The sequence below is a fragment of the Ranitomeya variabilis genome, chromosome 5, assembly GCF_051348905.1.
Source record: "Ranitomeya variabilis isolate aRanVar5 chromosome 5, aRanVar5.hap1, whole genome shotgun sequence".
Taxonomy (NCBI): Eukaryota; Metazoa; Chordata; class Amphibia; order Anura; family Dendrobatidae; genus Ranitomeya; species Ranitomeya variabilis.
Window position 1 is genome coordinate 190,718,372 of NC_135236.1, and position 25,044 is coordinate 190,743,415.

The following is a 25,044-nucleotide window of genomic DNA, read 5'->3' on the forward strand; positions in this document are numbered from 1 at the left end:
ATTCATGCTGTAAAACCATCACGCCAGACTAAGCACCACTTATATTTACAGGCTAGTAGTGATAACATTTATTGTACTTGGAATGCCTAGAATTATTATTTCCTAATAGATGGCGGTCCGATTCTAACGCATCGGGTATTCTAGAATATGTATGTAGTTTATTTATGAAGATTTGGCTGCGACCAATCAGCGAAGCGTGGTTCAAATCCCACGTCAATTCGCGGCCGTACTGCACCTGTTGCTGACTGGTCGCGGCCGGCCAATCACCGAAGCGCTGTTTAAATCCCACGCCAGTATCGCTGATTGGTCGCGGCCGGTTGGGCGCGACCAATCAGCAAAGCGGTGTTTAAATCCCGCGCCAGTATCGCTGACCAGTGTCACTTTAAGTGGTAATAACGGGAATGTTTCAACAGATCTCTGATTTTGAGACGGTTTTCTCATGACACATTGTATTTTACGTTACTGGTAAATTTAGGTCTATATTATACTTTTATATAAAAATATCAGAAATTAGAAAAAAAAATCTAAATATTAGCAATTTTCAAACTTTGAATGATTATCCCTTTAATCTAGATGGTCATACCACATAAAATAGTTAGTAAATACCATTTCCCTCATGTCTGCTTTGCATCAGCACATCTGTAAAATATGCTTTTATTTTGTTACAATGTTAGAAGGTTTAAAGGGAATCTGTCACCTGAAATTGGCGGGATATGTAAATGCCTTTTTTTCGGTCCGATGGGCGGCGTTTCGTCTTCATTTCTCCACCGTCCCTGCACATGCGCCGGCGCACTATGTCCCAAAACACAGCGAAACACTTCTAGGACATAGTGCGTGGGCGCATGCGCAGTAATGCTTTTTGGTTTTGCCCGCAGTTGGGCAAAGCATACTGTGCGTGCGAAGATTGCATTGCGCACGCGCGAACTATGGAGGACAAGTACTCTAATTCACTAACATATTGCGGACAACAGGGACGGATGGGGTGGAGAAATGAAGACGAAACTCCGGAAAAAAGGCATTTACATATCCCGCCAATTTGAGGTGACAGGTTCCCTTTAAATCTGTAGCAGCAATTTTTCATTAATTCAAGGAAATTTATAAAACTTATCTTTTTTAGAGACCTATTCAGTTTTTAAGTTAATTTGGGTGACTGATGTGTCGTAAAATCCCCAAATGTGATACCATTTTAAAAACAGTTCCCCTCAACATATTCAAAACCACTGTCAGGTAGTTTATTAACCCTTTGGGTGCTTTTCAGGAACTACTACAAAGTGTAATGATAGGAAAAACATAAATGTCACTAACTTCTAAGGGGTTAAGTTATGGCATAATCATCCAGCCTGAGAATAGAGGGGCTACAATGTTTCAGCAGTGGATTGGCCAGGTGGTCAAAAATTCCACTGAACAGGTAACTACAGCCAGACCTATTCACTTGGAGCCGTGCCCCTTTTGGCTAGGTATGCCCCTTTTGGCTAGGTATGCCCTTTTGGCTAGGTATGCCCTTTTGGCTAGGTATGCCCTTTTGCTGAGGAAAACCTGTAAAGGACTGGGTCAGCACTGTGGCCCCTTCACTCTTAGGAGCGATTGACATCACATAAGTCAGATCCCTGACGATCATGAACTGATGGCATTTCGTGAGATAGGAATACGATACTATATGGGCCAGACAGTAATGTTGGCCATGTTCAAACAAGAAGACTGTCTTGTCCGATTGATACTTACCTCACCATCTGTAGAGCACAGATTCTGGGAGGATCCATCTGGAAACAATTTACTAAGATCGGATGTCTATGGAGCAGATAAGTACAGTTTGCATTATGGCTAAACCAGCAGTGCTGGCTGATAAGGCACCCAACAAGGGTTTAACTCAATATCATCTTTGGTCCAAAAAGTAACCCATACTTCATGGTGTGAGATGTGCCAGTCTTCTTTCTGCTATGCAAATAGTGAGATCAGATGGACTTGGTATCTTTAGGCTTACGAAGATATTTCAATGAAACCATATTATAAGGACACATTGTTAAACAAGCCTGAGGGAGGTAAACTATGACGTCACAAGAGGCTGAGCTAAGGTGGAGCACAGAATCATGAACATGTTGTTGCCTAAATTCTACATGTAGAATACTGAAATTAATGAAATACATTCAGTACACGGTCAGGTTCAAATGATTACCTCAGGCGTCTGTGCTATGAGCCCATGCTTTTATCTTGTGCAATGCTTTATATGTCCTAGCATGGAAGATGAACTTTTTATAAGTTCACATAAAATATTTATTCAGATGTGAAAAAATAGGTTTTGCAGCAGAAAATGTCATATATAATATTGACAAGTGGATACCCAGTGAAACCGTGAGCCCTGAGTTGGGTGTCCACACAGGGGCAGCAGATATCACAGTGCAGAGGCTGCACTATGTACTGATAGCCAGCGTCGGGAGGGAAAACAAGGCAATTGCCCAGGCTCACACTCCCTTATTTCTCCACTGACACCACCAGATATCAGAAAAAAAAAAAGAATACAACACTAACATTAAAATTAATTATGAAAAAATGTAGTACAAAAAAAAGAAGCAAAAATTACTTGAACAAAAACTTTTTTTTACAGCAGTTTAAAAAACCATGTACAACCCCCCCCCCCCCCCCCCCCCTGAAGTTATGCCTGGTCAAATTTACCTGGATTTTTTTTTCACAGAATCATAGATTTGCATTGCCTATTGTAATCCAACCCTCAGATCAAAATTGGACATGTCTCTGATTTTGTGCAGGTAGCTCATTCATTTAAAGATCACGGACATGTGAATGGCCCCATAGACTAATACAGGTACAAGTCTATCTGTCAAAACCATGGATAAAATGCATATACGGAAAATTGACATCTGCATGAGCCAATATCTGCAGCAGATCAACCAGTTCTCTAATGCTGAGCTCTGTATAACTCCGCCCACACCACTGGTTGGCAGCTTTTTGCCTATGCACAGTGAACACAAAAGTGAACACAAAACTGCCAATCAGTGATGGGGGATGGGTTATACTGATCTCATGAGTACGGAGCATGGCAGCAGGTTTACTAGTCCCCAAGTGATAAAATTACTGTTTAATCAGTAGATTATTAAAACTACAGCAACCAGCCCAATAAGTGAAACATTGCTGGAATCAGGTTCTTTGCCCGTACATCATGCGCTGTCAGATTAGGTAGAAAAAAAACAAACAAACCTGGTGACATATTCCCTTTTAAAGAGATGTCCATTAACTGGATAAACTCTTTAAATTAAACTACCGTATATACTCGCCGGGATTTTCAGTGTGACAGACGCCACTCCATTACTAACCCCTGGACTTGATGTCACCGGCCATAAAACAGCTGACATTAACCATTTCCCCGACTGCCAACGCAACAGGGCAATTGGGAAGAGCTGAGGCTTAGAGCCAGAATTGGCGCATCTATGGATGTGCCAATTTTGGGGCGGCTGAGAGCTAGTCTTATTGCACTGGGAATGGGCCAGTATTAATAGGCTGGGAAAGTCCATGGATATCAGCCCGCAGCCATCTGCTTAACCTTAGCTGCTTAATAAAAATAAGGGGACCCCACGTCATTATTTTTAGGGTCCTCCTTTTGTAATATCCAGTAAAAGCTAAGCAGACAGCTGTGAGCTGGTATTAATAGGATGAGAAGCTCCATGGTTATTGGCCCCTTCCCTGACTAATAAGACTAGCTCACAGCTGTCTGCTTTCCCTTAGTTACTAAAAATAAGGGACACCCCCCCACCATTGTTTACATTTTTTAAATTTCTTTATTAGCTAGATACAAGTACAGAAAACTACAGACGCAGGGCACAGATACATACATATATATATACGTATATGTATGAAGAAGACGGAGCGGCGCCCGGAACGAAGTCAGGTGAATATTGAAAGTGCCGGGGGCCTGAGCGACGGAGAGGTGAGTATGTGATTATTTTTTTATTGCAGCAACAGCAAATGGGGCAAGTGTCTGTATGGGGCATCTTATGGGGCCATAACGGTTGTGCAGCACTGTATGGAGCAAGTGTCTGTATGGGGCCATAATCAACTTTTGTGCAGCACTATATGGGGCAAGTGTCTGTATGGAGCATCTTACGGGGCCATAACATTTGTGCAGCACTATATGGGGCAAGTGTCTGTATGGGGCCATAATCAACTTTTGTGCAGCACTATATGGGGCAAGTGTCTGTATGGAGCATCTTACGGGGCCATAACATTTGTGCAGCACTATATGGGGCAAGTGTCTGTATGGGGCCATAATCAACTTTTGTGCAGCACTATATGGGGCAAGTGTCTGTATGGAGCATCTTATGGGGCCATAATTAACGTTTGTGCAGCATTATATGAGGCAAATGTCTGTATGGAGTTTCTTATGGGGCCATAACGTTTGTGCAGCATTATATGGGGCAAATATCTTTATGGAGCATCTTATGGGGCCATAATTAACGTTTGTGGAGCATTATATGGGGCAAGTGTCTGTATGGAGCATCTTATGGGGCCATAATTAATGTTTGTGGAGCATTATATGGGGCAAGTGTCTGTATGGAGCCATAATCAAGGTTTGTGCAGCACTATATGGGGCAAATATCTTTATGGAGCATCTTATGGAGCCATAATCAACATTTGTGCAGCATTTTATTGGGCAAATGTGTCTATGGAGCATCTTATGGGTCAATTATTAACCTTTATGCAGGATTATATGGGGCATATTTTAATATGGAGCATCTTATGGGGCCATCAAACTTTATGGTGCATTATATGGGGCTCCTGATTCAATATGGATATTCAAAAACACTTAACCTACTGATGTCTCAATTAATTTTACTTTTATTGGTATCTATTTTTACTTTTGACATTTACCGGTAGCTGCTGCATTTCCCACCCTAGGCTTATACTCGAGTCATTAAGTTTTCCCAGTTTTTGTAGCAAAATTGGGGGGGGGGGGTCGGCTTATATTCGAGTATATACGGTAATCATATGCTAAATAGTTTCCAGTCAAATTTATGTACGAGATAGCCAAGATGATTGTCTATAAAATGGTGGTAGCCTCACGATCAAAGCAGTAGTGAATGGTGAGATATGGAGCCTGAAAGTCAAAAGTTCAAAGCGATGTTACCCTTTGCTCTTCCTGTATCTATTCTGTTCGGGAGGTGAATTTACTGTACTTGGCTGATTAAATGTCGTATTTCCTTTGAGATGTGTGCGTAAAAATCAAACGGCACACGCATGGTCCGTGTGCCAAGCAATTTTTTTCTTGCATCCATTGACTGGCATTGGAGAGTCTCGTACGATATATGAGCAGCCACTCGCAGCATGCTTTTTTTTCTCATCCAGATTCCACCTGGGAAACAAAATTATCCGATAAGCGCTGTCTCCATTCCACTGGAACAAGTGCAATCCGATTTTTTATCAGACTGCACTCATCCGATTTATACACTGATGTGAGCGAGGAAGAAGTTTTACAAAGACCTTTCCGCTCTCTGCTCTTTTGAAGCTTGTGTGACCTAGTACTCCACAGTTCCTTAGTATCAGTAATTCTATGGCTAGTACTTGACTAAGGAGATTACCGTAAATGTCTGCATGTGGATTATACGGACTTAATAGCAATATGTGTGTGTGACTAATGGTTACACTTACTGCTTAGGATTAGTGTCCTCCTTGTACATCTGCCATGGAATTTCATGGCAATTTCCTCTTTTTTACCAATTCAGTTTTAAGGTTGAAAGAATAAAAAAAGTCTATTGAGGTCAACATATACCCAACTCGTTGACCCAATTGTTAGAAAGGAATTTAGAAAAAAAAACCAGGTTTGAAAAAATCTAAGTACAATTTTTTTGGAATAGATATAGTTAAATAATTTTTTGTGCATCCAATTCTTCAATCCATGCTTACAATGTCAACGTTTAGTCAATCAACACATGTATTAAAATGTGTGCAATGGGACGACAGTGAGAATCTATATAAACCTATGTTCACACTTGCAGGTTTTTTGCTGTGTTTTTCCATGCAAATTCAAAGCTGTTTTTTAAAGTACCAGCAAAAGACATGAGATTTCAGAAATATCATGCCCACTCTTTTTTCCTAAATGAATTGGAAAACTGCTGTGTTTTTTATGACTGCAGCATGTCACTACTTTCAGCATTTTTGCAGCGTTTTTTCACTCATAAAAAGCAACAAGTTTGTAACTGATTTTCTGTACTTGTATATGGTCACTCATTTTCTGTAGGTTAGTAATACATCGGGACATGTAAATCAGAATAGACGATCTTGCATGCCATTTTTCAGCCACAGCAGTGCTGATATAAATTCGTACCACCAGGGGGCGCATCATGGACATTTCCTTTATTGCATGTTGAGTCATTGCCAGAAAGTGGAGAAGCATGGAAAAAAAAAACCTAGCACAAAGTGCTGCAAAACTAAACTACATTTATATGGTATAGCAACACTGATGCATTATTGTGTATTTTTCTTTGTTTTCTAGGGCAAAAAATATGCATAATGGTTATGCATTTTTGCAGTGTTTTTTTTGGATGAGGATTATATGTGAGCTTTGGCTAAAGTACATGTTTAATAAAGTTACTTTTGATTTGTGTTTTCGCATTTTTTAAACTAAATGAAAAACGCCGAAAGAATTGACATGCTGTGGTTTTGAAACTGCTTCAAATCTACAAGGAAAAAATTATAAACGTGTGCATGAGATATCAGTAATCTCATTCAAGTACATGTGAACATGGCCTAAGGATTTGTGTATTGTGTGCATGTTAAGTATTTGTTGCATTTTTGTCAAACATTTTTCAAGCAGTTTTGTCACAAAAACTGAAGGATTTCCTAGTATCAGCAAAGTGAATACGGTTCCTGAAGTCTCATGCACACGTTGCTTATTTTTTCCAGGCAGATTTGAAGCAGTTTCATATCTGAAGCATTTCAATTCTTTCAGTGTTTTTCATCCAGTTTAACCCCTTCACCCCCAAGGGTGGTTTGCACGTTAATGACCGGGCCAATTTTTACAATTCTGACCACTGTCCCTTTATGAGGTTATAACTCTGGAACGCTTCAACGGATCTTGGCGATTCTGACATTGTTTTCTCGTGACATATTGTACTTCATGATAGTGGTAAAATTTCTTCGATATAACTTGCGTTTATTTGTGAAAAAAAACGAATATTTGGCGAAAATGTTGAAAATGTCGCAATTTTCCAACTTTGAATTTTTATGCCCTTAAATCACAGACATATGTCACCCAAAATACTTAATAAGTAACATTTCCCACATGTCTACTTTACATCAGCACAATTTTGGAACCAAATTTTTTTTTTTGTGACGGAGTTATAAGGGTTAAAAGTTGACCAGCAATTTCTCATTTTTACAACACCATTTTTTTTTTAGGGACCACATCTCATTTGAAGTCATTTTGAGGGGTCTATATGATAGAAAATACCCAAGTGTGACACCATTCTAAAAACTGCACCCCTCAAGGTACTCAAAACCACTTTCAAGAAGTTTATTAACCCTTTAGGTGTTTCACAGGAATTTTTGGAATGTTTAAATAAAAATGAACATTTAACTTTTTTTCACACAAAATTTATTTCAGCTCCAATTTGTTTTATTTTACCAAGGGTAACAGGAGAAAATAGACCCCAAAATTTGTTGTGCAATTTGTCCTGAGTACGCTGATACCCCATATGTGGGTGTAAACCATTGTTTGGGTGCAGGGCAGAGCTCGGAAGGGAAGGAGCGCCATTTGACTTTTCAATGCAAAATTGACTGGAATTGAGATGGGACGCCATGTTGCATTTGGAGAGCCCCTGATGTGCCTAAACATTGAAACCCCCCACAAGTGACACCATTTTGGAAAGTAGACCCCTTAAGGAACTTATCTAGATGTGTGTTGAGCACTTTGACCCAACAAGTGCTTCACAGAAGTTTATAATGCAGAGCCGTAAAAATAAAAAATCATATTTTTTCACAAAAATGATCTTTTCGCCCCCATTTTTTTATTTCCCCAAGGGTAAGAGAAGAAATTAGACCACAAAAGTTGTTGTGCAATTTGTCCTGAGTACGCTGATACCCCATATGTGGGGGGGAACCACTGTTTGGGCGCATGACAGAGCTCGGAAGGGAAGGAGCGCCATTTGGAATGCAGACTTAAATGGATTGGTCTGCAGGCGTCACGTTGCATTTGCAGAGCCCCTGATGTACCCAAACAGTACAAACCCCCCACAAGTGACCCCATATCGGAAACTAGACCCCCCAAGGAACTTATCTAGATGTGTTGTGAGAACTTTGAACCCCCAAGTGTTTCACTACAGTTTACAACGCAGAGCCGTGAAAATAAAAAAATCTTTTTTTTCCCACAAAACTTATTTTTTGGCCCCCAGTTTTGTATTTTCCCAAGGGTAGAAGGATAAATTGGACGCCAAAAGATGATGTCCAATTTGTCCTGAGTACGCCGATACCCCATATGTTGGGGTAAACCCCTGTTTGGGCACACGGGAGAGCTCTGAAGGGAAGGAGCACTGTTTTCCTTTTTCAACGCAGAATTGGCTGGAATTCAGATCGGATGCCATGTCCTGTTTGGAGAGCCCCTGATGTGCCTAAACAGTGGAAACCCCCCCAATTATAACTGAAACCCTAATCCAAACACACCCCTTACCCTAATCCCAACAGTAACCCTAACCACTCCTCTAACCCAGACACACCCAACCCTATTCCCAACCGTAAATGTAATCCAAACCCTAACCCTAACCCTAGCCCTAACCCTAGCCCCAACCCTAACCCTAGCCCTAACCCTAGCCCCAACCCTAACCCTAGCCCTAACCCTAGCCCCAACCCTAACCCTAGCCCTAACCCTAGCCCTAACCCTAGCCCTAACCCTAGCCCTAACCCTAGCCCTAACCCTAGCCCTAACCCTAGCCCTAACCCTAGCCCTAACCCTAGCCCTAACTCTAGCCCTAACTCTAGCCCTAACTCTAGCCCTAACTCTAGCCCTAACTCTAGCCCTAACTCTAGCCCTAACTCTAGCCCTAACTCTAGCCCTAACTCTAGCCCTAACCCTAATGGGAAAATGGAAATAAATACATTTTTTAATTTTTTTATTTTTCCCAAACTAAGGGGGTGATGAAGGGGGGTTTGATTTACTTTTATAGCAGGTTTTTTAGCGGATTTTTATGATTGGCAGCCGTCACACACTGAAAGATGCTTTTCATTGCAAAAAATATTTTTTGCGTTACCACATTTTGAGAGCTGTAATTTTTCCATATTTGAGTCCACAGAGTCATGTGAGATCTTGTTTTTTGCGGGACGAGTTGACGTTTTTATTGGTAACATTTTTGGACACGTGGCATTTTTTGATCGCTTTTTATTCCGATTTTTGTGAGGCAGAGTGATCAAAAACCAGCTATTCATGAATTTCTTTTGGGGGGAGGCGTTTATACCGTTCCGCGTTTGGTAAAATTGATAAAGCAGTTTTATTCGTCAAGTCAGTACGATTACAGCGATATCTCATTTATATCATTTTTTTTATGTTTTGGCGCTTTTATACGATAAAAACTATTTTATAGAAAAAATTATTTTGGTATCGCTTTATTCTCAGGACTATAACTTTTTTATTTTTTTGCTGATGATGCTGTATTGTGGCTCGTTTTTTGCGGGACAAGATGACGTTTTCAGCGGTACCATGGTTATTTATATGCGTCTTTTTGATCGCGTGTTATTCCACTTTTTGTTCGGCGGTATGATAATAAAGCGTTGTTTTTTGCCTCGTTTTTTTTTTTTTTTCCTTACGGTGTTTACTGAAGGGGTTAACTAGTGGGGCAGTATTATAGGTTGGGTCGTTACTAGTGTTGAGCGATACCGTCCGATACTTGAAAGTATCGGTAAGTATCGGCCGATACCGGCAAAGTATCGGATCTAATCCGATACCGATACCCGATACCAATACAAGTCAATGGGACTCATGTATCGGACGGTATTCCTGATGGTTCCCAGGGTCTGAAGGAGAGGAAACTCTCCTTCAGGCCCTGGGAACCATATTAATGTGTAAAATAAAGAATTAAAATAAAAAATATTGCTATACTCACCTCTCCGACGCAGCCTGGACCTCAGCGAGAGAACCGGCAGCGTTGTTTGCTTAAAATTTGCGCGTTTATTTCCTTACTTGAAGTCCCGGCTTTGTGATTGGTCGCGTGCTGCCCATGTGGCCGCGACGCGACCAATCACAGCAAGCCGTGACGTAATTTTAGGTCCTTCAGGATTTTAAAATTACGTTCTGGCTTGTGATTGGTCGCGTCGCGGTCACATGGGCGACGCGACCAATCACAAGCCGTGACGTCACGGGAGGCTGGACACGCGCGCATTTTAAAATGTGCGCTTGTCCTGCCTCCCGTGACGTCACGGCTTGTGATTGGTCGCATCGCGTCGCGACCAATCACAAGCCAGAACGTAATTTTAAAATCCTGAAGGACCTAAAATTACGTCACGGCTTGCTGTGATTGGTCGCGTCGCGGCCACATGGGCGTCGCGACCAATCACAAGCCGGGACGTCACGGGAGGCAGGACAAGCGCGCATTTTAAAATGCGCGCGTGTCCAGCCTCCCGTGACGTCACGGCTTGTGATTGGTCGCGTCGCCCATGTGACCGCGACGCGACCAATCACAAAGCCGGAACGTAATTTTAAAATACTGAAGGACCTAAGATTACGTCACGGCTTGCTGTGATTGGTCGCGTCGCGGCCACATGGGCGGCACGCGACCAATCACAAGCCGGGACTTCAAGTAAGGAAATAAACGCGCGAATTTTAAGCAAACAACGCTGCCGGTTCCCTCGCTGAGGTCCAGGCTGCGTCGGAGAGGTGAGTATAGCAATATTTTTTATTTTAATTCTTTCTTTTACACATTATTACATTAATGTTGTTTCGATACCGATACCCGATACCACAAAAGTATCGGATCTCGGTATCGGAATTCCGATATCCGCAAGTATCGGCCGATACCCGATACTTGCGGTATCGGAATGCTCAACACTAGTCGTTACAGACGCGGCCATACTAAATGTGTGTACTTTTATTGTTTTTTTTTTATTTTATTTAGCTAAAGAAATGTATTTATGGGAATAATATTTTTTTTTTTTTCTTTATTTAGGATATTTTTTTTATTTTTTTTTTACACACGTGGGGAATTTTTTTTTAACTTTTTTACTTTGTCCCAGGGTGGGACATTACAGATCATTGATCTGACAGTGTGCACAGCACTCTGTCAGATCGACGATCTGCTGTGCAGGGCTGCAGGCTTACCAAGCGCTTGCTCTGAGCAGGCACTCGGTAAGCCACCTCCCTCCCTGCAGGACCCGGATGCCGCGGCCATCTTGGATCCGGGACCTGCGGCGAGGAGGGAGGTAGGAGACCCTCGGAGCAACGCGATCACATCGCGTTGCTCCGGGGGTCTCAGGGAAGCCCGCAGGGAGCCCCCTCCCTGCGCGATACTTCCCTATACCGCCGGTACACCGCGATCATGTTTGATCGCGGTGTGCCGAGGGTTAATGTGCCGGGGGCGGTCCGTGAGACCGCTCCTGACACATAGTGCCGGATGTCAGCTGCGATATGCAGCTGACACCCGGCCGCGATCGGCCGCGCTCCCCCCGTGAGCGCGGCCGATCGCGTATGACGTACTATCCCGTCGGTGGTCATACGGGCCCACCCCACCTCGACGGGATAGTACGTCTGATGTCAGGAAGGGGTTAAAGAATGTGAAAACATGCATCAAAAATCAAAAGTAACTTTATTAAACATGTACTGTTTTAATGAATAGGGGGAGAAATGGATCAAAAATTCATACAAAAATGTGTCAAAAAGGCTCGTATTCTTTGCTGCTCTTTTCCTACCAACATTTCACTAAATGTAGCAGACATTTCTGCTGCAAATACTGAACGTGTGCAGATACCTTAACAATGCTAAGAATGTGCGGCGGCCTACACACAGAGCAGCCAAAGTGGATATATAGGCTCCATGTAGTCACTATACTGGGGACATACAGGAGTAAAGATGGCTGTACACAGCTATCGCTACTCTCTCCTTCATATTTGCCTGTTTTTCTGTGGTGTTTTTTCTAGAATAGTGGAGGTTTTTTCCTCCTTTTTTTCCTCCTGTTGTGGTTTTTGCTGTTAGACTAGGACTGGCAAGCGTGAGGACCCGTGACGTGGGTTGCCAGCTTATGTATTGTGGCCATAATATTAACTAATACCTTACATTTTTCGATATGTTCTTGTGCACTTTTTTTACTTTTTGAGGTGCAGTTGGGCCCTGATGGCTTTGTAAGTTATGGCCTCTGTTCACACAGGACGCATTACAGTTAGCACTGGTCAGCCCGCCACATGGCGTTACTAATAGGCTAGGATCCAGTTGCTGTGCATACTCTGTGTGAACATTGCTGCAGATTATTATTTGCACTGGTGTGCCCAGCGGCCAATCCCTGATTGTAGGCTCACTGTCTCATTTGGTATTACCACACCTGTGTAGTCGCCATCTTTACTTGGGGCCCACTGCACCATGAGAGTGCATTTGATTTGAGGCCTAGACAGGTAAGCACCTTTGCCTGTTTTTCTGTGGTGTTTTTTCTAGAATAGTGGAGGTTTTTTCCTCCTTTTTTTCCTCCTGTTGTGATATATGTAACATGTATGGAGAAAGGGGGAAATAAAAAGTCTGCAACCAGTCATCTCTGCAGGTGAAGTATATCCTGGAAGGAAAAAAAGAATCAGGAGTGTTGAAATCTAACAGATGGTTCCTTCCACATACAATATATATATATAATATCCGGGGAGAGTTGAAAAGTCCCATTCGGCTCCAACCAATAATCATTGGGCTTGGCTAAACACACTCTAATGTGTGGCTGACATGTGTGCAGCCCATCCATACACAAGACACAGTGGTTAGCACTGCAGCACTGGGGTCCTGGGTTCAAACCCCACCAAGGACAACATCTGTAAGGAGTTTGTATGTTCTCCCCGTGTTTGAGTTTCCTCCCAAACCCCAAATACATACTGATATGAAATGTAGATTGTGAGCCCCAATGGGGACAGTGATGATAATGTCTGTAAAGCGCTGTGGAATATGTTAAGCTCTATATAAAGTGAGTAAAATAAATAAATGGAAGACGTGTATGCAGATCCTAGCCATCATGCAGCCATTATTGATTTATTCAGCCCTGCTGTTTGCTTAGGAGCCGGAATATGTTTGAGATTTACGAATCAATGATGGCTGCATCCTGTGCAGATGTAAATCTCTATGGTCTTGTAAAGATCATGATATGTGACTTTTATTCACTCTCAATAGGAGGAAGCTTGTATTGTACCCCAAAGATTAGCACCCCAAAGAAGACGCAAGATAGCCATGTCATGTTACATTGGGATCCGGTTCTGGACCAGTGCTTAGGAGTAAATGGTGAACAAACTTATACACATAGTTATGATAGTAATTATCATTTTACAGTGAATGCAGCTATTGTCTTCATATCAGAATTATGGGCTGCAAGCATGTATCACTTTTGATCATAATAGTTTATTATGGTTTCCAAATATGCCCGTAAAAAGTATTGTCTGTCATTTCTTGATAAGTTGTCTAGAAAAAAATAAAAAGCAGATTTGGCATGTTTATAGTGTTCTAATGTTGTTTGGTTGCTTTACTGAAAGTGTGGCTACCTAGGAGAAAATTAAGTTTACTCCTCCCAGAAGCCGCCGGCATGTTGGAGCAGCGGCAGTCACTACTCAGTACAACAATGAGTCTGCTGTAAGCAAGTCCCAGCACTTTGATAACTCGCTGCGCACAGATGCTCTGCAGTGCGAGCAGTCAATGAGAGTGCCGGGGTGTGGATACAGCCACCGCTCACAATGCTCTGAGCAATGAAAAAGCCTCCCTTGGCTCCGCATCAATGACAAAGGCGGTGGCTTATGGGAGGCCTAAAGTCCATTTTCTCCTGGTAGAATCCAGTTAGACATACGGACAACATTGGATCATTATTTACCTGCAGATCAACCCTAAATCTGTGGATTAAGAGCTCTTGGTGACATTATAGATTCCCTTTAATGTTGATAAAGTGAAGTCTCCAAATTTCTAGAATCTGTAGTAAATTTTATTATTAACCCATAACTCACCAACTACATATACATACAGATCCAACAAACAATCAAAATCATAACCTACAAATTAGCTCCAATAAATATCAAACACAATACTAATAAAACTTACTTTCTTAATTCATATGTATACTAGAGTAAATACAATACATGTATTTAATGTATCACAATACAACATGACTGAAATAGCCAGGAAAAGCCACACATCCCATTAGGTTCTCAATGTTTACCTGTAGACCTGGTGAGCCAATACCTTGTGCTACTAAATAGGAGTATGGTGGGGATTCTGCTAATTTTTTAGGGGTTTTTATTCTTGTATTGTCCGGGCTGGTTTGAGTTTTTTTTTTTTTTTAATTATATTTATACTCTAGAGATGTATACTCTGATGTACATAATCCAGTAAAGAAGATTTAGACAGAGCGCAACACGTACACAGATGAGGTTCCCAAGACATTTCCGAGAACTGACAGAAAAGGTTTTGTGTCCTATACTTTGCACATGGGTGTTTTGCCACATAAACCTGTCTTTTAAAAGCCTACAGCATCAGAAATGGATGAAAAATGTCAGTTTGTGCCACATCAATTCCATCACCCAGCCGGCCACTGGCTTTTCATACCGCTATACTGCATGGCAGGGACACTGCCAACTCTGCCGTCATAACAAAACCTCAACATTTTTCGATGTTGATTTGAGTGATTTTAAATGAATGATATAGTAATATTGTACCTTCGTTATAGGGGCTTCAATAGTCATCGAATGTATTCTGGCCATTGAAGAATGCCGCCTTTGTGAACTACCTGCAAGGTAAGGAGAAATGTTGAATATTATGTCTTCATCAGATTTAATTTAGGAAAAGAACAATCTTGCACACCCATCATATACACATGAAGTGCAGAAATACTGGTGGGAACAAATCATCTTTCCAGACACAACACCCTGTTATAGATCACTTCACATACAGCCTCAATCCATCAGAAATTCATTTATTTTCTGGTGCTGCACTAATTAATTATGAATCCTATTATCAGATCTATACTGCGTGCACAATTATTAGGCAAGTGAGTATTTTGACATCATCATCATATTTATGCAGATTATCCAACTCCAAACTGTACAACCTTGGATGAAGCAGATCAGAGGATGTGGATTTCTGTAGGGAGGGAGGGTGTGACCTAAGGATACAACACCCTTTATCAAGACGAGCAGAATTAGTAAGCAGCTTGTTTCCCTCAGTTAAGTTACTTTTTGGCCTACTTTGCCTTACTCTGAAAAGTCAAAAATTGCTACAGTCTTAGGGCTCTTTTGCACAAGTGTTTTCAGTAGATATGGTGACGGTTTTCACACGTACCAGAGACACTTACACAGGGAGACCAATTCAGGTGAATGGGTCTACTGTATGCACATCAGTGAGTTTCCACAAACCGCGTGTCTGCAATGTGGGCAATATACACTGACATGTCCATTTTTTAACAGCAGCACAGGCCATAAAACGTCCTGCATACATGCGCACTGATGACAACATTTTTTAAAATGTAAATATTCTTAATAGCCAACCTTGCTAAAGCTGACAGCTGAACGTTTTACCTGGCTGGTTATCAAAAATACAGTGGAACCCATGTCCTTTCCTTTTTTTGCATTTAGGGCTCCTTTCCAATTGCGAGATAAACGTCCGGGTCTCGCATGTGAAAACCAAGCTCTGGCTCCGGCACTTGGGAGTGAAGAGTGTGGCTGCATGTATTGCTATGCAGCCGCACGCTCCGCTCCCAAGTGCCAGCGCCACAGCTTGGTTTTCACATGCGAGACACGGACGTTTATCTCGAAAGTAAGAAGGAGCCCTTATTTATAACGCAGGCGGTGGCTGATAAATACTCATCAGCCGGCGCTTGCTCTTGCTATTATTTGAATACAACTCAACATTCTCCCTTGCTAGCGCTGATCACAGAACAAGCAGGGAAGAATGACGAGAGTGGTCTTCAGCACTTGGCGCCGGGGAACAGCACAAACAGTACCGCTGCTTCCCAGACGCCGGTAGATGTGGTACTGATGCGGCACACAGACAGCACACAGTTGCCACACGTATTACACCCACATACACTGATATCTCCGGTACCCGAAATATCAGGACGTGTAAAAAAGACCTAAAAGAGGGATGCCGAACTCTTGAAATTACTAAGATATTGGGTTGTGATCACAGAACCGTTCAAAGTTTTGCTGCATATAGTCAACAGGGTTTCAAAAACGTGCTGAGTAAAAACGATACCCATTAACGGCCAAAGATTTGAGAAGAATTAAACATGAAGAGACCAGGAACCCATTTATCCTCCACGGCTGTCATATTCCAGAGCTGTAATCTCCTTGGAGGCCCAGAAGTAAAAGGTGTTCGGTGCTCAGAAACATGGAAGAAGTAAGGAATGATGAAACCCAACCACCACTGAACAAGAGACAGAAGTTGAAACATCAAGACTTAGCCAAGAAATACCTGAAGACAAATTTTTCAAAGGTGTTATGAGCTGATAGGATGAGGGCAACTCTTGACGAACCAAATGAGCCTGTGGCTGGATCTGTAACAGACACAGAACTCCATTTCAACTCAGGCATCAACAAGATGGAGTCGCGTACTGCTATGAGATGGTACCAATAAGGATGAGCTAGTTGGACTTTTTGGGGTTGAAGATGGACTCAAAATCAACTTCCAAACCTACTGCTAATTTTTAGACACTTTCTTCAATCAATGGTACAGGAAAAAGACCGTATTTTTCACGAAAAAAATATTTTTTATGCAGAACAATGCTCCATTGCATGAATCAAAGTCTCAACTGCTGGGCTAGTCAGTAAAGGCATTAAGAGGAATTTGTAAGTAGCATCAGCCCAAGGTCTCTCCCCTCTCCAATACTCTCTAAATGCAGCAGCAGCCAGGATAATATTCCTCGCCAACCGTTACACCAATGCCTCTACCCTGTGCCAGTTGTTGAACTGATTGCCCGTCCGATAAACAGTACCTTACAAACTTATGACTCTCACCCACAAAGCACTCCATGCTTCAGCACCACCCTACATCTCCTCCCTTGTCTCAGTTTACCACCCTACCCGCGCCCTCCGTACTGCTAATGACCTAAAATTAACATCCTCAATAATCCGAACCTCCCATTCCCGCCTCCAAAGACTTCTCGCAACCTGCGCCAATTTGGTATGCATTACCAAGGAAACTCTGATTCATTCCCAATACCCACAGTTTTAAGCTTGCCCTAAAAAAAGTTTTTTTTTTTTAATTGGAGTATCATCTCACATTTATCTAACTATCCCTGTTTTGCCCATACTTAATTTTCTTCAAAACCAGGACAATTTTTAATTTTTCACTCACCCTATATGCACTTTAATAGCCCTGTGTGCCCGTGCACATACTGGTTGGTAGCGGTTCATGCAACATTACATGAACACCCTATTTATTATATTGATGGCTGGACTGTAGAATACAAGCAGTTGTTACAATCCACATTTCTTGTCTCTCCAATTTCCTCAGATTGTAAGCTTGCGAGCAGGGCCCTCACTCCTCCTGGTATCTGTTGATTCATGTGATTATTGATATTCTGTAAAGTCATTTCTTGTCTGTACAAGTCCCCTCTAAAATGTAAAGTGCTGTGGAAAAGGTTGGTGCTATAGAAATAAAAATATTATTATTCCAACTAAGCTGTCTGTATGGGCATAAAGATCATAGGACGGTGAATAATACACCTTGATATCTGTGATCTGATTTCTTATTCCAAAGAAATCCATGTTTTTCTTATATGTAAATGAGCTGTTCAGGACTATGGGCCGAACACTGATCTTCATGAGAATCTGCCTCCAAAGAATATTTTTAGTAAAAGGAGGGAGTTTCCAGTGTGAGACAAGTAACTAACACAGAACAGTAGAACTGAACTTTTCTCCATAAAAACACATTTACTGCAGCTCTCTTTTATTGATAGATAGGGCGATTCTGAACGCGGCGACACCAAATATGTGTAGGTTTGATTTTTTTTTTTAATTGATTTATTTTGAATGGGGCGTGATTTAAACTTTCATATTTTTTTTACTTTTTTTTTTTTTTTTTTAAACTTGTGCCATGCTTCAATAGCCTCCATGGGAGGCTAGAAGCTGGCACAATGCGATCGCCTCTGCTACATAGCAGCGATCATCAGATCGCTGCTATGCAGCAGAAATGCAGGTGTGCTATGAGCGCCGACCACAGGGTGGCGCTCACAGCTACCAGGGATCAGTAACCATAGAGGTCTCAAGGACCTCTATGGTTACTCTGCAGAAGCATCGCTGACCCCCTTATCATGTGACGGGGGTCAGCGATGCGCTCATTTCCAGCCGCCTGGCCGGAAGCGCCGGTTAAATGCCGCTGTCAGCGTTTGACAGCGGAATTTAACTAGTTAATAGCGGCGGGTGAATCGCCGGAGCCCGCATCAAAGTGGGGGTTCTGACCTCAGACGTACTATCCCGTCCGAGGTCAGAAAGGGGTTAAAGATGAAAGTATGACATGGCCCTTTCCTTTTTTATACATATTTAGTTATTATTCTGACTTTAACAGATGAAAAACAATTCAGATGGGAAAATTTACACTTTAGTTGCATAATAATTGTGCACACCAATTCTTGCTCAATAATTCTGCACACAGATGTTCTCCAAAAACAAAACCTCACTTTACTATCGTAAATATTCTAGTTTATTTACCTTTTGGATTGACCAACAGCGCTGTGGTTGTTTAATAAAATTAATCATCAAAAATACTAAAATTGCCTAATAATTGTACACACAGTATACACTATGTACCCCAAAGCACTCCTCATGCGAAATGCTTAAAGACGTTTTCCACTACTAATTTCACCCCCGTTCATATGTCCTAACTCTTCCTAACAATCAATATAATTCTATAATCAGCCCTGCTCCCGTAAGCGCTGTGTGGGTGATCTAGTACTCTGTTATGGTTCTGGCTCTGGAATTGGACGCAGTGAGCAGCGCACGTCATTGGTGGAGCGAGGCTACCTCTCAGTGAGTGACAGCAGTCTGAGCAGAAAAATATTTAGAATGGGTGATACCTTTTAGCAGTCTGCACACGCATTCTCAGACCAGTCTTCACTCTCGGCTGCCTGGATCCTGCTGATGCTTTGAAGACCGTGCTTTCAGCTGACAAGTGGTAGACTGCTGTCACTCACAGAGGTAACCCCCACCGATGATGTGCGCAGCTCAGAATGTCCAATCCTGGCTTCCAGATTGGAAGTAGCAAAGCCAAAGTCCCAACAGAGGACTGTATCACCCACATAGAAGTGAGCTTACAGGAGCAGGGCAGGCAGTAGGAGTATATTATCAAACTGATTGTTAGGAAGAGTTAGAACATATGAAAGGGTGCATGGTCGCCAAGAATTCCATCGCCTACTATTGGAAAAGCCGTACTCTACCCAGTGCTGGCACCATTATCAAGTTCATTACACAACACAGAGCACTTGAGCTTAAGTTCGCTCTGTCCAATAATGGATTGGATAAGTTCTATCGGAAACGGTACAAATGGGACCAATCTTTCACTCCTGCACTTACATAATTAGCTGACAGATTTGAGTTTGGCTACGCTTTGATTACCTATTCCCTTGCCTCTATAACCTTCTATAAGCAGTTTGCTTTTTATCAAGGTCATAGATAGGTCTTATTATTGCACTGTTTGTTTCTGATTTGTATACTATAGTTGCTGAACATAATGTTGTTTTTCAAGGGCTGTGTCCCTTGCTTTATTCAGGCCAAATTATTGCCAGTTTGTAATTTTATGTTTTGTTATGTTTGCTTTCCTCGCCTATCCAGTTTCCCCCTTGGCCCATTCCACATTTCCTTCCCTTCCCCTCCATTATTACCCGCCCTCCCTCCCTCTTTACCCTTGTTAAAAACAAATAAAAATATTGGAAAAGAACATATGAAAGGGGTGAAATTAGCAGTGTAAAACCTCTAAGTCTTAAATGCCCCATTTTAAAAAAATATCTAAGTATGACAGCAAAATTAGTGTGCAATATCCTGCACAACCACTACCAAATACAGGTCATCATATTATTGTCTCAGAAAATCTCTTTAAAGCCATGGTTTATTTGGCCAATAACGCCATACAATATTGGTCAATAATAGTCACTAGTCACAAACATACATCACTATTAGAGATAACACATCTAATAGGTCATAGAAAAGCCAATATGGTTTGTATGGTATGTTCACACAACAATTTTTTTTCACATAGATTTTGGAACACGTTCCATGCCCAAATCTTAATGGAATCCGCATCTTAAAGAGGTCGCCACTTTATCTTGTTAGTGCAGGTGTCCTCACACACTGACCAGAACTTCTGTCCATACAATGGCTGCTGGTGGAGGAGCATATGCAGTCCATCAGCCTCCTCCAATTATTAAAAACCTGATACCGGAAAGCCGACAACCCCTTTAAGTATGTATAGAAAGTTTCTGCAACCCAGTAAACAAACAGTGCATCAAAAATGTTCTGCTCCAATGGAAATAGGTAGTCTGGGGGATCTCCATATTTTCTGTTCAGAATCTGCAGGATAACGAGAAGCACAATAGAACTAGTGCAGATCCACAACGCTACAAGCTGCAAATCTGGAGTACATTTTTGGTAGAAATCTGTGGGTCAGTCTTGGATTTTTGTAGCTGAAAATACATAGTGGATTTTAGCTCGTCATGTGAACATACCCTTACTGATAACATGAGTTAAAGAGTCTTTATTTCCAGGGTTTAGAAGACTGCATACCATCACTTCCTCTGGAGGTGGTGGACCTGACATCTAAGGAACCTTTCCGCCTGTCCTTATGTCTGCAGCTCTGGATATCTGTGGGAAGAGGAACACATTTGTTTGCGTTGTATTGAGGCTGCATTTACACATTCGTCTCAGCGTTACCATAAGGCTAAGTTCACACTGGGCGTTTTTGCTGTCTTTTTTATGCTAATTTTCAACAGGGTTTTTCAGTACCAGCAAAGCCTTTGAGATTTCAAAAATCTCAGGCACACCCTTTTTTTGTCATCAGTATTTTGTGCTTTGCATGGTTTTTTGGACATAGAGCATGTCACTTTTTTTAGCGTCTTTTCAGCATTTTTTCAGCGTTTTTCACCCATTGACTTGAATGGAAACGATGGTCGTATGTTTTTATGCGTTTTTTTCTGCCCAAACCTTATTCTATGGAATAGGACTTTTTTTTTTTCAACACTAAACTTTATCAGCACGCACAAGAGACAAATCCAGCATGTCAAAACCGCTGAAAAAAACAAACAAAAAATGCACCAAACACACTGAAAAACAAGAGAAACCAAGGAAAACATGCTTTCCTCTGCAGCTTCTTTCCTGCCAAGAGATCAGGCTTTGCTGCAGAAAAAAAAAAAAACGCTGAAAAAACGCCTGGTGTGAACTTACCCTAAGAGAGAAAAACAGAGGTGTCTCCCTAGTTTCATCCATTGTTATTTTCACTGAAGCAGGTAGACTGGCTGAACTTTTTTTTTTTTTTTTTTAATCAATTGACTCATAGCAGTGGCTCAACTAAAAGCGTATGAAAACTTGGATGCGAAACTGAAGCCTGTCTTCCATGTTTCATCCATTTTACAGAGATCCTCGTAAACTTTAAAGGTCAAGCCTGACCCACAAAATTTGATCAGAATAGGACCTGCTCTGACCAACATGGATCCCACTCTCAGATCTGTGATTCTGACGATAAGTGAATACATCCATTCTACTCTGTAGGTCCAAATTCTGTCTTATGAAAAATCAGACAGCACTTGGACATGTCATATGGATGTGTGAATGCAGCCCAAGGGTATGTGCATATGATGCGGATTTGCTGCGGATCCGCAGCAGATTTTTCGGCTCAGAAACGCTGCCGATCTGCACTGTGATGAACAGTACAATGTTATTTAATGGGAAAAAAAAAGTTGTGCAGAGCATTTGCTGCGGATTTCAAAGAAGTTCATGTCACTTCTTTTGTGAGGATCTGCAGAGTTTCTGCACCCCTCCATTATAGAAATCCGCAGCGGCAAAAACCGCAGAAAATCCGCACAAAATCCACGGCAAATCCGCGGCTTTGGATTCTGCCAGGAGATGCGGATTTTGTGCAGAAAATTCTGCACCTCTTTTCCTACGTGTGCACATAGCCTAAGACGTTTATCAGTCAGCTGAAAGACATGCTTTTAAATGAATTCAAGACCCGCAGAGGACTTTAATTAGCCCATGGAGCGATTTTTCATTCTTGAGAAAGGCTCTGTGAACAGAACCTTGCTACATGGGCTAACTAAAGTCCACCTTTTCTTTTGTATACTTATTGGAGTGCAGCCTCTCTATTTTTTCTTGGATCCTGTTGTATGAAATTGCACAGTCTACTACTATTTTCAAACCTAATTGTAATATACAGTCAGTTTTTGTAATCTACGCATCTTTGTTTTTCTCATACGGAAAAAAATTAAAGGTCTTTCAGAACTTCTAACAACTGGTCAATGAACAATGGACAGCACTCAGATGATATACGGATGGCATCTGTTTACATCACAGACCCAAACACTTCAATGGGCAAATTTGATCCTAAAATAGTGATAAAAAAACGGTACATTGTTTTTTTTGTGGACAATTGGTCCACAAGAAAATACATATGAATAAGCCATAGACTATAAGGGATACATGTTTTGTCAGTGAAAAGGAGAGAAAGAAAATGAAGGAGAATAAGGGTCGCCTGAATAAGGCCTGGGGGAGTTCAATAACTTGAAATATCATACACCACAAATGGAGTGTTAGAAGCCAATAAAATATGGCTCATTTCTGTCTTAATTCGAAGTACTTTATTTCAGTGAATGTTTTGCTATTTTGTGTATTATAATATGCAAATTTTCAGCTTACAAATACATCAGTCATTATCATACACAGTAAAGTAGCAACACTATGTATTCCATTCACATGTAAGGACAGTGTGACGGCACAAAACATTTACTCCTAATACCAGAAAAACAAACCTGTTTGAGACTCAGCCTGAACTCGCTCACACTGTTTTTCTACCTGAAAATAAACGTCAGCAATCAATCCTTAACATCCCAGACAATAATGGGCACAAAATGTGCATCAATAAAAAAAAAAAAGGACTCTTACTTACCTTATTATTGTCGTTACATGGCCGGCTAATAGACACATAGTGTCTGATCTTACTGTAAAAGAGACTCAGTTTTAAATAAGTATAAAATGACACAGTCTCAAATCTAGTCGTGCGCCTACGATATTAATAGCATAATAGCAAAGTCCCCATACACAACGGAGCAAAATTGGCAAAATGCACCAAAAGTTGGCCCCCATACACACTAGACTAAAGTGGTTTAACCCGATGCTCTTTATGTGATTAGCTAACCATATAGGTGGGTGTGGGGGCCTCCTGAGCACCCCTCAACAAATTATCTGGGTGGCATAAAAATTGGGCGATTGTGTGTTCTCCCCGTCAAAGAAAATGATCTGGCTATTGAATTCCAATTCTGTGCGGAGCCGAGCGCTACTGTCTATGGGGCATCGCGAGAGACAGCTGTCAGTAGAGTGATCATTCAGGAAACAACTATCTATTGTGCATGTCCAGTGTGAGAATCCGGATCATTCATCTAATTAAATGGTAAATGACAGAAGTATTAGCCTTTTATTCATGGAATAGCTGTCCGGTTCTGTGACAGGATCCAGAATAATTGACTGACAAACCATCATCACATTTCTCTGGACAGTTTGTAAAAATTGCAGCCACCTGAATTCACATCTTTAAGAATGATCGCTTTGTTATAAATGGAACATGCTGACAAAATGACACTATACGAGGAACTGAACCACTACGACTCTCACTTACTGTTGCCACTTCGCAAAAGTGCCACAGTTAAAATGAAAAATGACAACATTTCTGTTCTTGGCTCAGTTTCTTACTATACTGTTAGATAACATATACGGTAATCCAAATTATATAATGGTAGTTTGCACTTGTATGGGAAGACTTGGCATACACAAACAAAATAAGGACAGCATTATAAACTTGGTAATCGTAGTTTTCATTGCATATTTTCTACCTGCCTCTTTTCCCCAGCAGCCTAAAAATCTATTCCTCACCCTCGATGTCCAAAAACAGGAATTATCTTCACATTTTGCTGGATATTATCACCGTTTTTGTTTTTGGCATAGTAAACACCTTCCCACTCCTATAATAAAAGAAGGAACAGGAGAAACACATTTTCATTAGAAGCATTACACAAATACAAATATACCTTGCAGGAAACGCAGGAAACGTGGCCTTTTTTTAGATTAGGTTTTAGTGTTGTATGTATTTTTTTAAATCTAGATACACAGCTTTTTACTTCTTTAACATATGACAAGTCTTTCTAGGTTCTGCTGTCCACAGCATCTTCTGTCCAATCTTGGTTTTATATATAAATACTAAGAACATTCGTAACCATGGTCTTACCTTTCCTGTTTTAATGCAAGAATTAATAGAATCTAAGAAATCAGATTTTTTTTCATTAAGAGGCACTTCAATTAATTCTTTTCCGTAGAGTTCATCCTTTTGATAGCCCATCATGCTTTCAAAAGCAGGATTCACATACTGCAAAACACAAGTCAATAATTACTATTAATGTGAATTTGTGTTGTTCATTCTTTTTTTCAAATCAGTATCCAAAAAGTGCAAACTTTATTGTTGGAATTTGATCTACAATTGTGGGTCCTGTCTTCAGCCAAATAGAAAGTATTTTTTTTTTTTATATATATATATATATATATATATATATATATATATATATATATATATATATATATATATAGAGTTCTACTCTATATAAATAAAAAAAAAAAAACACAAGGAGAAAATAAAATCTATCA

The 25,044-nt window shown here is 41.0% G+C and overlaps 1 protein-coding gene across 11 annotated transcripts in view; it reads right to left on the reverse strand.

The window, feature by feature from the left end:
* The window catches only part of LOC143775481 (high affinity cAMP-specific and IBMX-insensitive 3',5'-cyclic phosphodiesterase 8A-like), a 534,058-nt gene that overhangs the window by 53,961 nt on the left and 455,053 nt on the right, over window positions 1-25,044 (reverse strand). For all 11 annotated transcript variants that reach the window (XM_077263662.1, XM_077263660.1, XM_077263664.1 and 8 more), the window contains 6 exons: window positions 24,632-24,769; window positions 24,280-24,368; window positions 23,300-23,351; window positions 23,163-23,205; window positions 20,926-21,003; window positions 14,869-14,939 (listed from right to left, as the gene is read on the reverse strand). In XM_077263662.1, coding sequence (XP_077119777.1) covers window positions 14,869-14,939; window positions 20,926-21,003; window positions 23,163-23,205; window positions 23,300-23,351; window positions 24,280-24,368; window positions 24,632-24,769 — 471 coding nt within the window. The remainder of the gene's footprint in view (window positions 1-14,868; window positions 14,940-20,925; window positions 21,004-23,162; window positions 23,206-23,299; window positions 23,352-24,279; window positions 24,369-24,631; window positions 24,770-25,044) is intronic.